Here is a 17,613-nt window from a genome sequence, read left to right as displayed (position 1 = left end):
ACAACAGTAACCTCATTGTGCCGTCCAAGCCGGCAGGAAAAAGTGAGCCCTGGAGGAGGGGGGGGGCGGCTGAAAGCAGGACATTCCCCAGGTCCAACCCCTCCTCGCTGCCCAGCTTGTGCTGCAGAATCCTAAGCGAGCCCAGGAGCCTGCCCTCTCTGCCTGCGCCGCGGCTGGGGGAAAGGGGGGGGGTTGTAGTGGGTGCTGGTGGGGGGAAGGAAAGCTTCTTTCCTGGCCTGGGATGGCCCCCAGCTGCCAACTGATCGTAGTGGCTTCACCCTGCCCAAACAGGGAATTCTCAGTAGGCATTTCCTGTTTTGGGCTCCAGAGGTTGGCGAGGCTTTTAAATGGTTGGAAATCAGTTTTGTAAGGCTTTCTGTGTCCATACTGCCTTCGGTGGGTGGGTGGGTGGGTGGGGGGCACGGAGAAGCACACATGCATCGGCAGGGGGTTGGACTAGATGACTCTTGGGGTCCCCCCTCCCAGCTCTGTGATTCAGCAGTGCTGAAATAATCTCAGTTCGTTGCACAGAAAAGCCAGCTCTGTGGCTTGAGTAAGCAGCAGCCTCTGGTCCTTGGCTTGTGGGAAGGAAAATCTTCTTCAAAGAGGCACTGATTCCACCCCCTCCGCTCTCTACACTTGGCTTTGGGAGTTATCCGGGCACTGCTTGGCCTCACTGCTTCCGTTTGCTAGCTCCGAAGGGCTCAGAATTCACTTTCTGTATTAAAAAAGCAAAATGGGAAGTGCAGATTCTCAGAACCGAGCTGGGTGCTAACCTCTGCAAACAGGGGGGGGGCTTGGTCCTTGTTTGCCAAGGTAATGAGAAAACTGCTGAGGGTATTGAGTGGGGAGGGTGCTCAGCCTTTCTCCCCCCCCCCAGCAAGTGACCCTCACCACCAACTGGTTTCAGAGCCTGGTTGTGGGAGAAAGCTTTTCAAAACAACCTTAAGAGGATTTGGGGGGGAAGGATTGTTAGGGTCTTAAATGTGCAAGGGAATAAATTAATTTATCTAGAGATGATTTTTTTGGGGGGAGGGGTGTGTGTCACGAAGAGGGGTTGCTGATGTTTTAATGTGTTTTTAATCTTTTGTTGGAAGCCGCCCAGAGTGGCTGGGGAAACCCAGCCAGATGAGCGGGGTAGAAATATTATTATTATTATTATTATTATTATTATTATTAGGCAGTAGGAGGTTTAGACCTCCCCTTCCCAAATGCAGACCCCCCCATCTAGAGATGCGCAGGATTAGAGCAAGGGGCGTCTCTCTTGCATGCCCCCCACCTCTGAGCTCCTCCCATGATTGTAGGGTGAGTAAAAACAATTCTTAGCAAGTGTTTTCACTTTAGTGGGGTTCAGGATTCGGGGGCTGAAACTGCTGTGAAGCCGTCCCAGTTCAATCCTGTCTTCATAGGCACAGGTTGCGCTGAGTTCAGGTCTTTTTCCGCCTTGGGAGACCTGCCAGAGGTGTTTTGTGATGGAGCTAGGAGCCCGTCTGCAGTCACAAGGCACAGACTGGTCTTGCGGCGACTGACCTCTGTCACTTCCGGGTTCCTGAACGGTAGCTTGTGTCCTCCTGATCTCCCCCCAGCGGTGACGCTTGTGGGCTGGCAGCGGAGCTCAAGGAAGTCTGCCTGTGACCTTTGTGCCGTGGGAAGCTGTTTGGCTCAGAGCACAGCCTCGGGGACAAAGGGACCTGGTGGGAGGCGTCATGCCCAACATCCAGGTTGGGAAAGGGCGGTGTGTTTTCTGTACGAGGTTCAAGGAGATCTGCTAGCAGTGAAAGGGTACAATTAAGGGACAGAGAAATGGCTCTGGTACTTGGAGTCCATGCCCAAACTTCCTCATTGATGATACTTCTCTGTCTGCCCTGCATTCAGAATGACTGGTGGATTATGATGGGTGAATTTTGCATTACAGTGATACCCTGGTTCTCAAGCTTGATCCGTTCCGGAAGTTCGTTCCAAAACCAAAGCGTTCCAAAACCAAGGTGCGCTTTCCCATAGAAAGTAATGCAAAATGGATTAAACCATTCCAGACTTTTAAAAACAACCCCTAAAACAGCCATTCAACATGAATTTTACTATCTAATGAGATTACTGATCTGTAAAATGAAAGCAATAATCAATGTTCTGTACTATAAAATAAATAGTACAGTATTGTAGATGATAAAAAAATTTTAAAAAATAAAATTCTTACCTGCACTGATGATAGTCATTGTTTGGATGGGGGGCTTTTATCCATTTCCTCAGTCACACAATCAATCAGTAGCTGAACTGGGTTCCACACAGTCGCAAAAACAAATTACAGTGGTACCTCAGGTTAAGAACTTAATTTGTTCCAGAGGTCCGTTCTTAACCTGAAACTGTTCTTAACCTGAGGTACCACTTTAGCTAATGGGGCCTCCTGCTGCTGCGCCGCCGCTGCTGCACGATTTCTGTTCTCATCCTGAAGCAAAGTTCTTAGCCCAAGGTACTATTTCTGGGTTAGCAGAGTCTGTAACCTGAAGCATCTGTAACCTGAAGTGTCTGTAACCCGAGGTACCACTGTAACCGAAAAAGCCACCAAAAAACCACAAAATAAATAGCAAAAACAAAAGTGCCAAACTTAATCCGTTCCGTAAGCCAGTGTGGTGTAGTGGTTAAGAGCGGTAGTCTCATAACCTGGGGAACCGGGTTCGCGTCTCCGCTCCTCCACATGCAGCTTCTGGGTGACCTTGGGCCAGTCACACTTCTCTGAAGTCTCTCAGCCCCACTCACCTCACAGAGTGTTTGTTGTGGGGGAGGAAGGGAAAGGAGAATGTTAGCCGCTTTGAGACTCCTTCAGGTAGTGATAAAGCGGGATATCAAATCCAAAACTCTTCTAAGTCTGTTTGACTTCCAAAATGTTCAAAAACCAAGGCGCAGCTTCTGATTGGTGCAGGCGCCCCGGAAACAATAGCTGGTAGCTGCATCGGACATTTGGCTTCCGAAAAATGTTCGGAAACCGGAACTCTCACTTCTGGGTTTTCAGAGTTTGAGAACCAAAGCATTTGAGAACCAAGGTACCACTGTATAATTCCATCACCCGATATGGTTCTGCAAGGTAACTTGCAGTATTACTTACAAAGTCATTGAGTGAAAACATCTAAAACTCAGTTTTGAAAGAAGATGAAAAACTTCCAAGGGAGACTCAATGTGTTAATGGCTGATTTGAGCTTCCTGCTTCTTGCAGTTGGATTTCTCCCCCTCCGTGTCGATGGCTAGCAGTAGTAAAAACAACAGCTTTCTACAAGTCTTAAGATTCACTTATAAAGTACGTTTACCGCTTTAATGAATATATTTTGTTACTACTCAGCACTGACAAATTCCTCAATGCCATGACATTTTTTTCTCCTTTTACAATTCCATCTCCTTATTTCAGGACAGGGGAGGTTGTAAAATTTGTTCCTTGCCGACCGCAGCCAGGTAGGGTGGCAATCTCTGCTTAAAATGCAGAAGCTCAAGGATGCTCCATCTCACCTGGTTAACATTGGCCCCTATAATGGGTAGCAAACTAAGGCCCCGGGGCTGGATCCGGCCCAATCGCCTTCTATATCTGGCCCACGGACGGTCCGGGAATCAGCGTGTTTTTACATGAGTAGAATGTGTCCTTTTATTCAAAATGCATCTCTGGGTTATTTGTGGGGCATGGGAATTCGTTCATACTTTTTTTCAAAATACAGCGGACGCTCTGGTTGCAAACGTGATCTGTGTGGGATTCACGTTTGCAACCCGCAGCGTTCGCAACCCATGTCTGCGCACGCGTGGGTTGCGATTCGGTGCTTCTGCACATGCTCAAAGCACAATTTAGCGCTTCTGTACATGTGTGACCGTCGAAACCTGGAAGTAACCCTTCCAGGTATCTGTACCCCGAGTTATGACTGTATAGTCCGCCCCCCACAAGGTCTGGCCCCCTGCTGAAAAAGTTTGCTGACCCCTGAATGGCATCCCCCAAAAGAATGTTGTTTGTTAGGGGTGCTGATAGTTGATAGGAGACAGTCTCTTCCCAGAGTTAAAATTATTAGAGAGCGTTTTAACAGCCAATTCAGCTGGGGAGGCAGAGCATAGTTGCCATCGACAGCCCTCTCCCCCTCCATGAATTTGTCTGTTACTATTTTAAAGCCATCCAGGTTGATGGCCATCACTGCCTGTGGCAGGGAGTTCCGCAGTCTAACTCCATCCCTGACTTCTAGTGCCATGAGAGAGGGAGAACAAGGTTTCTCTGTCCGCTTCCTCTGTGCCAAGCCTCTATCATGCTGCCTCTTTCTTGCATTTTCTCCAAACCTAAAAATCCTAAACGCTGCGAACTTTCCTCAAGGGGGAATCGCTCCACACCCACCCTCGATCCTCCTTTCAGCTGCCGTTTTCTGAACCCTTTCCCAACATCCTTTTTGAGGTGAGCCGATCAGAATGTCTTTGCCCTGACGGGTCCTGCTCCCTCCTTTCCCTGCAGACATCTCAAGGGGTCCAGGTGAGGCGGTTCAAGACCCTGAGCGACCTCATCACCCTCTACCTGCAGCCGAACCAAGGCCTCGTCTGCACGCTGCTCTTCCCTGTGGAACGGGAGAAGGACAAGGAGAATGTGGAGGACAGGGACTACTCAGGTACAAGCACACCTTTGAACCCCAACCCACAGGTGGTTGATCTTGTCTGCTCCCCTCTCGAAAGCCCTCTGCACCAATGGGCAGTGTTGGCCAAACTCGGATCTCTAGCTGTTTTGGGACTACAATTCCCATCATCCCTGACCACTGGTCCTGTTAGCTAGGGATGATGGGAGTTGTAGTCCAAAAACAGCTGGAGACCCAAGTTTGGCCAACGCTGCCTTAAAGGTAAAGAGACCCCTGACCATTAGGTCCAGTTGAGGCCAACTCTGGAGTTGCGGTGCTCATCTCGCTTTATTGGCCGAGGGAGCCGGCGTACAGCTTCTGGGACATGTGGCCAGCAGGACTAAGCTGCTTCTGGCGAACCAGAGCAGCGCACAGAAACGCCTTTTACCTTCCCACCACAGTGGTACCTATTTATCTACTTGCACTTTGACATGCTTTTGAACTGCTAGGTTGGCAGGAGCAGGGACCGAGCAACGGGAGCTCACCCCGTCACAGGGATTCGAACCACCGACCTTCTGATTGGCAATCCGAGGCTCTGTGGTTTAACCCACAGCACCACCCACGTCCTTAACTTGATATTTAAGTGTATATAATTTTTTAAAAATTAAATATACAGATAACTTTGGAACTCCCTGCTTATTGACCCCAAGAAGGCACCCTCGCTGCCCTCTTTTCGGCGCCTCCTTGTTGAGACAATCCTGCCCACCTGTTTAGGAAGCTGGTGTGAGTTCTATTCTGCTTTTAGTTTATTGGTATTCCAACTTTCCAGATGTGTTAATTTATTTATTCCTGATAGTTTTATTGTTTTGGGTTTTTTTGTATTAAATGAAACAACAACAGCCCTTCCAGCCCACACATTCTGTTTCAGCTGACCGTTTGCCTTCTGCCTTCCACAGATGGGGAGGACGAGAAGCCCCCACTGCCGCCCCGATCGGGGTCCACCAGCCTTCCTGCTGGCAGCACTGCCGCCGGCCTGGCTAGCAACGCCCCTGCTGTGCAGGACGGGGCACTCGAAAGGTATATAATACCCCTTCTGCATCTTCGGAACTCCCTGCCACTTGACATCAGCCAGCCCCTTTTGCTTTACTCCTTTCGGCTAAAAACATTTTTGTTTAGCCCACCCACAAATCCTGATATGTTTTTAATTTATTGCTGCTTTTTAAAAAAATTAATTGTTCTTACTATTAATTTGTTTTTTATTTTATTAAACAGCTTTGAGGTTTTTTTTTAAAACAATCAAGTGGTGTGTGTGTGTGTGTGTGTGTGTGTGTGTGTATAAATTAAATATGTAAATAAGGGTGTGCACTGCTGTATATACCCCATGTGAGAATGTGAGTCTCTGTCAGGGGTATGCTGGGGTTTTTTTGTCCCCCCCTTGCAGATGTTGGTGGTCTTCATCCTCCAGTACCGACTGCCCCCTTCCCAAATTTGACCAGGTCCGTTTTGTCTCCCCCTTTAGATGTGATGCAAGATTATCTAATTGCGAAATGTACCTCTGAAAACGTATTTATCTATTTGTTTTGTTTGTGAACTGCTTCCCAAAAAACGGCTTGGTGCAATTCAACATGCACCGAGCCCCCATCGCTCTCGGCACCAAGTAAGAATGTTGAGAGATTCAGGATGCAGCACAGAGTTAAACTGTGGAACTCCTTCCCACAAGAGACAGTGATGGCCACCAATTTGGATGGCTTTGAAAGAGGTTTAGACAAATTCATGGAGGAGAAGGCTTATCAAGAGCTACTAGCCACGAGCAGCCCTTTCGGGGCAATAATATCCAGAGCACCCTCCTTTATTCAAAATGATTTTATCTTTTTGAATTTTGCTTTGTTTTTAAATTGCTTTGAGACCTTTTTTTTTTTTTTTAAACAAAGCACTCAAAACAAAAATGAATGAGTGTATGATAATGGGAAAGTCGCCTTCCCCTCTGCACCTCTGTTCTATCGTAAAAACCTGAGAGGAGGCCCACGGGAACCCATCTAGTCACAGAATCAGAGAAATGAAGAGTTGGAAGGGACCCCTAAGGGTCATCTAGTCCAACCCGCCCTGCAAGACAGGGGTCTCAACTAAAGCATCCCTGACAGCTAGCCACCCAACCTGTGCTTCAAAATCGCCAAGGAAGGAGAGTCCAGCGCCTCATACTGTCAGAAAGTTCTTCCTAACGTTTAGTCAGAATCTCTTTTTCTTGCCACTTGAACCCCTCGCCTCCTTTGCTCAAAGACAAAGCTGACTGCTCAGTTTCAGGGTGTCAGCCCCCCCGTGTGCTGGGATTCTATTCCACTTTTTGCTGCCGATATGTGGATTGTTGTATGTCACATGCCTGTTTAAATTCCAGCACACCTTCAGGGCTCCCTGGTCCTGAATGGGGTAACTGTGCCCCCGAAGGACCAGGTGCGCAGCCTGGGAGTCATTTTGGACTCACAGCTGTCCATGGAGGCGCAGGTCAATTCTGTGTCCAGGGCAGCTGTTTATCAGCTCCATCTGGTACGCAGGATGAGACCCTACCTGCCCGCAGACTGTCTCGCCAGAGTGGTGCATGCTCTGGTTATCTCCCGCTTGGACTACTGCAATGCGCTCTACGTGGGGCTACCTTTGAAGGTGACCCAGAAACTACAATTAATCCAGAATGCGGCAGCTAGACTGACTGGGAGCGGCCACCGAGACCACATAACACCGGTCTTGAACGACCTACACTGGCTCCCAGTACGTTTCTGAGCACAATTCAAAATGTTGGCACTGACCTTGAAAGCCCTAAACTTCCTCAGTCCAGTATACCTGAAGGAGCGTCTCCACCCCCATCGTTTTGCCCGGACACTGAGGTCCAGCTCCGAAGGCCTTCTGGCGGTTCCCTCCCTCCCTGCGAGAAGTGAGGTTACAGGGAACCAGACAGAAGGCCTTCTCAGTAGTGGCGCCTGCCCTGTGGAACGCCCTCCCAGCAGATGTCAAGGAAATAAACAACTATCTGATTTTTAGAAGACACCTGAAGGCAGTTTAGGGAATTTTTAAATGTTCAATCTTTTATTGTGTTTTTAATACCCTATTGGAAGACGCCCACAGTGGCTGCGGAGACCCGGCCAGATGGGCGGGGTATAAGTAATAAATTTTATTATTATTATTATTATTATTATTATTATTATTATTATTATTATTTCTCTTCCAGCACCACCAATGGGCTCAGCACCGTTTCCCACGAGTACCTGAAAGGCAGCTACTCCCTGGACCTGGAGGCTGTGAAGGCTGGTGCCAGCAGCCTGCCCCACCTGAACAAAACCCTTGTCACTTCCTGCAAACGCCTGCACAGGTGAGATGGGAAAGGGGAGCCGAGCAACGTCCGCCTGCCTGTTGTCATAATATGCGGCTGACGAACGGTGCTTTGGGTAAACAGAGGTGGAAAGAGGGTTGCTGCGAGGGCCAGCTCTCCAAATCAGGGCTCGGAGCTGGAAACCTCAAAAAAAGCAGAAGCGGTGCTTGGCATTGCATGCTGTTAGTTCAGACAATTAAAGAAAATAATAATAATAATAATAAAAGCCTCACAGTCTGACAAATGTCTGGGTTGAAGAGCTAGAGAGAGAATAAGGAGAACCAGGAAGTGGGGGGTGGCAGAAAGGACCCGCAGAAATATAAAATCTGGTTCTTGTTCTTCCAGCGAGGTGGACAAGGTTTTGTCTGGCTTGGAGATCCTGTCTAAGGTGTTTGACCAGCAGAGCTCCCCCATGACCTCCCGGATCTTGCAGCAGGTGGGTGTGGTGATTGGAAGCAGAGAAGGCCCCCCCCCCAAAATAACTGAGGGGCTGGAGCACCTTTTTCTTTAAGAAAAGATGAAAAGCGGCTTTTTTTGGGTTAGGGTAGTGGATTTGACAGAGCTGGAAAAGGTCTAGAAAAGGGAAACTGAAATGAGCATAGGACAGCCCTTTGGATATTTGAAGATGGCACTCCTATCTCCTCTCAGTCTCCCCTTTTCCAGCTAAACATACCCAACTCCTTCAACCGTTCCTCATCAGGCTTGGTTTCCAGACCCTCAATCATCTTGGTTGTCCTCCTTTGCCCACCTTCCAGCTTGTCAACATCCTTCTTAAATTGTGGTGCCCAGAACTGGGCACAGGACTCCAGGTTGGGGGTCTGATCAAGGCGGACTAGAATAGGACTATGACTTCCCTTGATCTGGACACTAGACTTCTGTAGATGCAGCCTAGAATAGCGTTAGCCTTTTTTGCTGTTGCATCACACGGTTGATTCATGACTTGTGGTCCACCAAGATCCCTAACTCCTTGTCCTGTGAGTAAGCCAGGTGCCCCACCCCATCTTATATTTGTGCATCTGGTTCTTCCTGCCTAAGTTCAGGAATGAAATCCACTCGGTTAGTTTGAGTGTCAATCTGTTAAGGTCATTTTGAATTCCGATTCTACGACGTTAGCTGCCCCCTCCCCCAGTTTGGTGTCCAACCTGCAAACTGGATAAGCACCCCCTCAATTCCTTCAGCCAAGTCATTTAGAGAGGTACATGTTTTCTCTCCAGGAAGTCCCCCTGAGCCCAAAGGCCTCCGAAAGTGGCCCTGACTGAACCCCGACTGAAGGTGGCTGCGTTTGAAAACCAATGTAGTCTAATGGTTAGAGCGTTGGACTATTTCCCGGGAGAGCAGAGTTTGCTTCCCCGCTTAGCCATGACGCTCACTGTGTGTGACCTTCTCTCAGACCAACCTACCTCACAGGGTTGTTGTGAAGGTTATCTGAAGTCGGGGAGAAGCATGCAGGACACCGTCAGCTCCTGGCAGGAAAAGGTGGGGCATAAATGGAGCCAAATAAACACTGTATTTTTCGCTCTATAAGACGCACTTCCCCCCTCCAATAATTAAGGGGAAATGTGTGTGCGTCTTATGGGGCGAATGCAGGCTCTATGGCTTCAGTGAAATCAACGCGAAGCCTCTGAAGCGCAGCGGGATGCTCTGGAGGCTACGCGTTGCTTTCGCTGAAGCCTGGAGAGCGAGAGGGGTCGGTGCTTCAGGGATAGCCGCCCGAAGGCTTCAGGGATAGCCACACGTAGCCTCCGGAGCGCAGCGGGAGCTCTCGCTGTGCTCCGGAGGCTTCCTGTTGCTTTTGCTGAAGCCAGGAGAGTCTCGTTCTCCTGGCTTCAGGGATCGCCGCCCGAAGCCTGGAGAGCGAGACTCTCCTGGCTTCGCTTCACTGGAGAGGTGCCGCGCAGCTTTCCCTCTCTGCGCAGCGCCCCTTCAGTGAAGCAGGAGGAGAAATGGAAGGGGCTCCATGTGAGCCCGAATCCTGTGAGCCCATTTCTGTTCCCACCTGTCCCACCTGGGACATCGTATGTTGTGTCAGGTGTGGGGCAGGTAAGGGCGCAGCAATCAGCTGATCCTTGGGGCTTGCAGAGCACGGGGTTTTCACAAGTGCCGATGGTGATCAGCTTCACCGAAAAACCTGTGTATTCATTACCAGCCCATCCTCTCTGTTCTTTCTGGTTTGCTGCTTTAAAAAGCTGTAGAGGCCAAATTCCACAAAGTCCTGGAACGGGACTTGACTCTGGCACCCCCAGAATCAGTTCCCCGCGCTTCTCCTGCCCCTCCTGTGCCAGAAAACTTCTCCCAGGTCTTTGTTTCCCAACCCTCCTTCTTATGGTCCGCAGACCGCCAGCCAAACCGGAGAGCAGGAACTGGAGAGCCTCGTCCTGAAGCTGTCCGTCTTGAAGGACTTCCTGTCCAGTATTGAGAAAAAGGTGAGTGCCAGACTCCTCATTGACGGGTCTGGTGGCTGTTGCTGGCAAGGGGGGCACCCTCTGCCCTTCCCCGTCTTCTCTGGAAGGAGAATGGGATGGAGCCCCATGCTGGTGCTGCTTGTTAGTAGTAATAACGATAATAATAATAATATATTATTTATACCCTGCCCATCTGGCTGGGTTTCCCCAGCCACTCTCGGCAGCTTCCAACTGAATATTAAAAAAAATACAGCATCAGACATTAAAAACTTCCCTAAACAGGGCCGCCTTCGGTTGTCTTTTAAAAGTACCGGTAAAATAGTTGTTGATTGCCTTGACATCTGGTGGGAGGGTGTTCCACAGGGCGGGTGCCACCACCGAGAAGGCCCTCTGCCTAGTTCCCTGTAACTTCACTTCTCACAGCGAGGGAACCGCCAGAAGGCCCTCAGAGCTGGACCTCAGTGTCTGGGCTGAATGATGGGGGTGGAGACGCTCCTTCAGGTATGCTGGACCAAGGCCGTTTAGGGTGTTAAAGGTCAGCACCAACACTTTATTATCTGTCCTGTGCCCTAAGCTCCTGGAGTGGGATAGAGCATTAAAACACAATATTAAAAACAATTTAAGAAGCGAGAAGTGAAGTTACAGGGAACTAGGCAGAGGGCCTTCTCGGTAGTGGCGCCCGCCCTGTGGAACACCCTCCCATCAGATGTCAAGGAAATAAACAACTATCTGACATTTAGAAGACATCTGAAGGCAGTCCTGTTTAGGGGAGTTTTAATGACTGATGTTTCAATTAATATTTTTAATCTTTTGTTGGAAGCAGCCCAGAGTGGCCGGGGACACCCAGCCAGATGGTGGTTGTGGTGGTGGTGGTGGTTGTTATGATGATGATGATGATGATGATGATTATATTTAACTCAACTTGTGGAAATTAGGCATGCCCTGATAATGCAAGTGTCAAAAGCCAGAAGATAAAGAGGGGGTGTCCTCAGCATCCTCTGAAGGTGCCAGGCACAGCTCTTAGGGGCCACCACAGAGGAGACCCTCTCCCGAGCTTACACCCTGCTTGAGCTTCTGAGGGCAGTGGAACTGTCAAGATGGCCCCCTGTGTCAATCTTGATGCCTGGAAGCCCCCTTTCGGTTGTTTGGGGACTGAGTCGTTTAGGGTTTCAAACGCCAAACAGACACATCTTGAACTGAAATGGCCTGGCAACCGGCACAGTTATTTTAAAACGGGGAAAACATAGTGTGATCTAAACGGGACCCCAGCCAGCGACCCGACGGATGCGTTTCGGGCTAGTTGAAGTTTCCGAGTCGTCTTCAAGGGCAGCCCCACGCAGAGCACATTGGAGCCATCCAATCTGGAAGTTGCTGGAGAGTGGAGTTCAGATAATCTCCGTCCAGAAGCAGCCATAGCTGGCAAATGCGCTGTATCTAGGAAAAGGCCCTCCTAGCCACCGAAACCGCCTGAGCCTCCTTGCCTTCTCCCATAAGGGGGGAGGAAGCATGAGGGGATCTGAGTGCCAGATGGGCGGGTATAAATATATTATTATTATTATTATTATTATTATTATTATTATTATTATTTCAACAGGGTTGTCTTAACTGTCTAATTTAATTGTTGACATTTACGTAAACATCTGCACAGCTGGTTTTACACTTTGCAGACTGCTTTAGAAGCCCATTTTGGGTTTAAGCGGAGTATAAATCGACGACAAGGATAATCCCGAGTAATTATTATGGTCATACTCTTAACCATCCCCTTGCAGGCTTTGAAAGCTCTTCAGGACATGAGTTCCACAGCCCAGCCTGGGCTGGCCCTGCCTTCTTCGCGAAAAGCAAAGAGCATTCCTGTCCAGGCATTTGAGGTAAAAGCCAAGTCTTTTCAATCACTCCTTAGCCTCAAGCCCCAGGCCCTGAGCTGCAGTTGTCTGCGTGCAGAGAAGGCACAGAAGGAGCCCCAGGTTTTTAGCCCTCCATGGTGCCAAAGGGAACACTTTGGGCTGAATGTCCCAGAATCCAAAGAGGCCGTCCAAATTCGCCCTTCCGGTCGCCAGGGGGCCAAGATTCAGTCGCCTTTGCAACTCCTTCCACACGGTGGCAAAAAGGAGAATGTGTATTAACTTTCCGCATTCCCTCCATTCCTGTGAAGCTGCTTGGCGTCACCGTTGGCCCATGTAGCTTAGCATTGCCAACACTGACTGGCAGGGTTTCAGGCAGGGGCCCGATCCTCCCTGGAGATACCCCTGGGACATTCTGCATGCGAAGACAATGCTCTCAGCCAAGGCCCCTTCCCCAATTAATTGAGGAGGCAGCGGCAGTGTAGTGGTTAGAGCATCGAACCAAGGCCTGGGAGACCAAGGCTCGGATCCTTACTTGGCCACAAAGCTCTTTTGCCAGGTGACCTCGGGCCAGCCGCTGACTCTCGGCTCAGCCTGTCAGGGTTCTGGTGAAGATCCGCGGGGAGGTGGAGAGCTTCGAGCTCTTACTTCGAGCTCCCTGGAGGAAAAGTGACCTATAAACGTGATAAACATAAATAGATGCACAAATAATTGTCTTGTGTGTTGAGGAACATCTCACAGTACGCCCCACGGAGGACCTTACTGTCTACAAATAATAACACCTTGGAGATCCTCAGAGAGATTAGGTTGGCCTCGACCAGGGCCAGGGCCTTTTTGGCAATGGCCCCAGCCTGGTGGAACGCTCTGCCACAAGAGATCAGCGCCCTGCGGGATTTGACATCTTTCCGCAGGGCCTGCAAGACGGAGTTGTTCCGCCTGGCCTTTGGCCAGGGCTCAGCCTGACTCCCCTTTTATTTTTGTATAAGAATTAAGATGAAAGAGGCTTCGCAGCATTCTCACAGGCCCATATAAGAACAGTGTAAACAGTTAGGCCAATGAGCACTTACTGTTCCCAACCCTAACCCTGTGGAAAGCCATCTAATTAGAATTTAATTTGATTTAGACCTGTTTTTAGGAGGCAGTTTAATTATTGTTTGACTTTATACTAATGTTATATATTTGATGTTAGCCGCCCTGAGCCCGACTTTGGCCGGGGAGGGTGGGATATAAATAAAAGATGATGATGATTGGACATCCTCCCTTCTCCCCATCCCTCCCTCCCTCCCTCCCTCCCTCCCTCTCAGGTGAAGCTGGACCTGACCTTGGGTGACCTCACAAAGATTGGGAAATCTCAGAAGTACACCTTGAGCGTGGATGTGGAAGGTGGGAAGCTTGTTGTTCTGAAGAAGCAGAAGGACTCTCAGGAGGATTGGAACACTTTTGCTCACGACAAGAGTAAGGAGGAGCCCCGAGTGTGTCTTTCGCTGGAGACCCCCCGCCAGCAGTGCCCCTCTTGGGGACCGAGTCTCCTTTGCCCTGACCCTCCAGAAGATCAGGTTGTGGCCTTTTGAGGAATCCACCTTAAGGAACAAGCCCTTTCCAAAGAACTACAGTGGTGCCCCGCAAGACAAATGCCTCGTAAGACGAAAAACGCGCAAGAGGAAAGAGTTTTCCGTTTTTTGAGTCGTTGCACAAGACGAATTTCCCTATGGGCTTGCTTCGCAAGACGAAACGTCTTGCGAGTTCTTGCGAGTTTGTTTCCTTTTTCTTAAAGCCGCTAAGCCGTTAATAGCCGCTAAGCCGCTAAGCTGCTAATAGCCGTGCTTCGCAAGACGAAAAAACCGCAAGACGAAGAGACTCGCGGAACGGATTAATTTCGTCTTGCGAGGCACCACTGTAACTTATTTGGGGAGGGGCGAGGGTTTCCTCGTCATGTTTTGGCGATTCTCCTGCCTCAACCTGATGGCTTGAGCTGCCCCCTGAAACATCTTCTTGTGCATTTGAGAACCTGCCCACAGGGAACGCACTGTCTCAGCCTGGTCCCCTGCCCGGCCGATGTGTTGGACTACAACTCCCATGAGCCTCAGCATCTTACGGCTGTGCAGGCCGGGGCTGTTGGGAGTTGTAGTCCAACAGGTGCTGGGGAGGCACCAGGTCACCGAAGGTTGCATTCAGCTCCTACCCGTTTATCCAGAAATGCACAGTGGGTGAAGCAGCCCAAAAGCAAATTCCGAAGGGAAGGCTAACTGGAAAGGGGGAAGCCATCGTTCATCGCTTCTGTATTTATTTAATCACATTTCTACACCCCTTCACTGTAAAAAGAGAGAAAACCTTCCCAAGCGGTTCACACGAAAAAAGATAAAGCAATAAAATGAAAAGGCTGCACCAATAATTTATGACTTTCGAAAAGTTAAAATAGCAAAAGACTGAAAAAGTTACAGCTCACACCAGCTTTCTAAACACCTGGGCAGGCTTGTCTAATCCAAAATGTTTTTAGCAGGCGCCAAAAAGAGTACAGTGAAGGTGCTTTCCTGAGGTCAAGTGGCAGGGAGTTCCAAAGTGCAGGTGCTGCCACACTAAAAGATCTGAGTTCTTACAGATACTAATCCCCGTCTCCCTCTTTCTCCCCAGTCCGCCAGCTGATAAAATCCCAGCGGGTGCAGAATAAGCTGGGAATCGTCTTTGAGAAGGAGAAAGAGAAGACTCAGAGGAAGGACTTCATCTTTGTTAGTGCCAGGGTGAGTGTTTGGAGCGCCACCGGTCAAGATCCCAGAGGAGCGTGGAAAGGTCAGGCGGAGGGGCAGCGACCAGCCCCAGGTCCCCCCTGGCAAGCTTCTTGGCCAAGTGGGCGATTTGAACCCTGGTCTCTCCCATGTTCTAGCCGTTGCAGCACCATGGGCTCTCAAAACAAAAAATTTGTTTCCTTCCAGTAGCACCTTAAAGACCAACTAAGTTAGTTCTTGGTATGAGCTTTCGTGTGCATGCACACTTCTTCAGATACACTAGGGCTCTTAATCTTGGGCTCTCAAGATTAACTTATAAATCTTAGAGGTTTTGTAAATAAGTTGAACGGGTTGTCCTTCTGCCACCTGCAGCGCTCTGCAGTCCCTGGCTATGTAGCTCTCTCTCTCTGTCTCTGCTGGTCCCCTCACTGCAGTGCTGGATTTACGCATAAGCTAAACAAGCTATAGCTTAGGATCCCACTCTGGATGTACATTTCCAAAATCTAAGATAAAAAACAAATAAAATAAAACCTACATACAGCAACAGTGTTTTGGGTTGTGTAGGCTTCTGTGATGTAAGTCATGGGTCTAGCCTGCTCCCTAAAATCTCACTGGTTTGCTCCTTTCTATATATAGGGTGCTTCCATTCTGAATGGACTGGTTGCAAATGGCTTGAGATACCTATTAGGTCCATAAATTACCATCTAACGTATACAGTCATTACGTTTGCCTCATTTTACGTTCTTTCAGGTTATGTCCCATGGCGACCTGGTAGTACCGGAAAGGGTTACTTCTGGGTTTCGCCGCTCACGCATGCGCAGAAGCGCTAAATCGCACTTCACGCATGCGCACAAGCGCCAAATCGTGCCATGCACCTGCGCAAATATGGCGCTTCAGGTTGTGCTCTTTTCATGTTGCGAACGAGCCTCTGGAACGGATCCCATTCACAACTAGAGGTACCACTGTATTCAACACAAAAAACAGCGACAATTTGTTGTTGACAAAGGACAGCTGGACATATAAAGGGCCCCATTACCTTCAGTAGCTTTGGGCCTCCTCAAACCTAAATTCGGCCCTGCCTCACTGCGATTTCTGCCACAAGGAAGGGTTGTTGTTGTTATGTTGTTGCTGTGGCTGCCACTCAGGGACTCGAGCGCATGAGAATGTTGACATCCAGGTGCGCAGCAAGTTGGTGCCCCATCAGTTGCCGTGGTTTCCAGTAACTGGGATTCAGAACCATCCCTGCCTCTGACTGCGGAGGCAGCCATTGTGGCCAGCGGCTATCGATAGCCCTTTCCTCCTCCATGAATTTGTAGCGTGAATTCATGAGTGGCATGAATTGGAGCTGAAGAGGGTCAGGTGTGGGGCAGTGCCCTGCTGCTCCTGGAGGGAGGGAGCCCCATGGATGCGACCGGAGGGGAGGAAAAAGGAGAAAAGAACTAGCAAAAATTCACCAAACATCCAACATTTATTATTATTATATTTATGATTTTCAGTTTTATACATTTTAATAATTTGACAGTCATTTTGACATTCCAAAACTCGACTTCCTTCCCCCTCTTTCTGCGGTGCCTTAAATTTATTTTTTATATTTTCTGCAAATTCCAATTATTATTTTCCAGTAATAATTTTTATTAGTTTTACATATAATCACATGCACAACATCGTATATTCTTATTTAACCTTTTTGCCTCAGCTGAGCCTAATGACTTCCCTCCCGCCCGCCTAATGGTTTTGCTTCTTTCCGTTTCACTTCCTTTCCTATTCTTGTTATGTCGTTACCTAAAAAGTTACATTACTCTACCTGAATAGGTAGCAATTTCATTTTACAAATCTTCAGATAACCCTGCTAGTGATGTTAATTCCTTACAGTTGTCTTTCAAATATAGTATAAATTTAGAATCATAGAATCATAGAATCATAGAGTTGGAAGAGACCACAAGGGCCATCGAGTCCAACCCCCTGCCAAGCAGGAAACACCATCAGAGCACTCCTGACATATGGTTGTCAAGCCTCTGCTTAAAGACCTCCAAAGAAGGAGACTCCACCACACTCCTTGGCAGCAAATTCCACTGTCGAACAGCTCTTACTGTCAGGAAGTTCTTCCTAATGTTTAGGTGGAATCTTCCTTCTTGTAGTTTGGATCCATCGCTCCGTGTCCGCTTCTCTGGAGCAGCAGAAAACAACCTTTCTCCCTCCTCTATGTGACATCCTTTTATATATTTGAACATGGCTATCATATCACCCCTTAGCCTCCTCTTCTCCAGGCTAAACATGCCCAGCTCCCTTAGCCGTTCCTCATAAGGCATCGTTTCCAGGCCTTTGACCATTTTGGTTGCCCTCCTCTGGACACGTTCCAGTTTGTCAGTGTCCTTCTTGAACTGTGGTGCCCAGAACTGGACACAGTACTCCAGGTGAGGTCTGACCAGAGCAGAATACAGTGGCACTATTACTTCCCTTGATCTAGATGCTATACTCCTATTGATGCAGCTCAGAATTGCATTGGCTTTTTTAGCTGCCGCGTCACACTGTTGGCTCATGTCTAGTTTGTGGTCAACCAAGACTCCTAGATCCTTTTCACATGTACTGCTCTCAAGCCAGGTGTCACCCATCTTGTATTTGTGCCTCTCATTTTTTTTGCCCAAGGGCAATACTTTACATTTCTCCCTGTTAAAATTCATCTTGTTTGTTTTGGCCCAGTTCTCTAATCTGTCAAGGTCGTTTTGA

General features: G+C 48.8%; 1 protein-coding gene across 2 annotated transcripts in view; it reads left to right on the top strand.

Moving 5' to 3' along the window:
* Positions 1–17,613, top strand: part of INPPL1 (inositol polyphosphate phosphatase like 1) — an 86,205-nt gene that overhangs the window by 37,133 nt on the left and 31,459 nt on the right. For both annotated transcript variants that reach the window (XM_053385346.1, XM_053385345.1), the window contains exons 3-10: positions 4,469–4,619; positions 5,519–5,639; positions 7,780–7,920; positions 8,266–8,356; positions 10,254–10,343; positions 12,092–12,190; positions 13,468–13,618; positions 14,795–14,901. In XM_053385346.1, the coding sequence (XP_053241321.1) occupies positions 4,469–4,619; positions 5,519–5,639; positions 7,780–7,920; positions 8,266–8,356; positions 10,254–10,343; positions 12,092–12,190; positions 13,468–13,618; positions 14,795–14,901 (951 nt within the window). The remainder of the gene's footprint in view (positions 1–4,468; positions 4,620–5,518; positions 5,640–7,779; positions 7,921–8,265; positions 8,357–10,253; positions 10,344–12,091; positions 12,191–13,467; positions 13,619–14,794; positions 14,902–17,613) is intronic.

Source organism: Podarcis raffonei, chromosome 4 (assembly GCF_027172205.1).
Source record: "Podarcis raffonei isolate rPodRaf1 chromosome 4, rPodRaf1.pri, whole genome shotgun sequence".
In the NCBI taxonomy this organism is placed as follows: Eukaryota; Metazoa; Chordata; class Lepidosauria; order Squamata; family Lacertidae; genus Podarcis; species Podarcis raffonei.
Note: the sequence above shows the minus strand (reverse complement) of the source record. Positions and strands in the feature narration are given on the sequence as shown.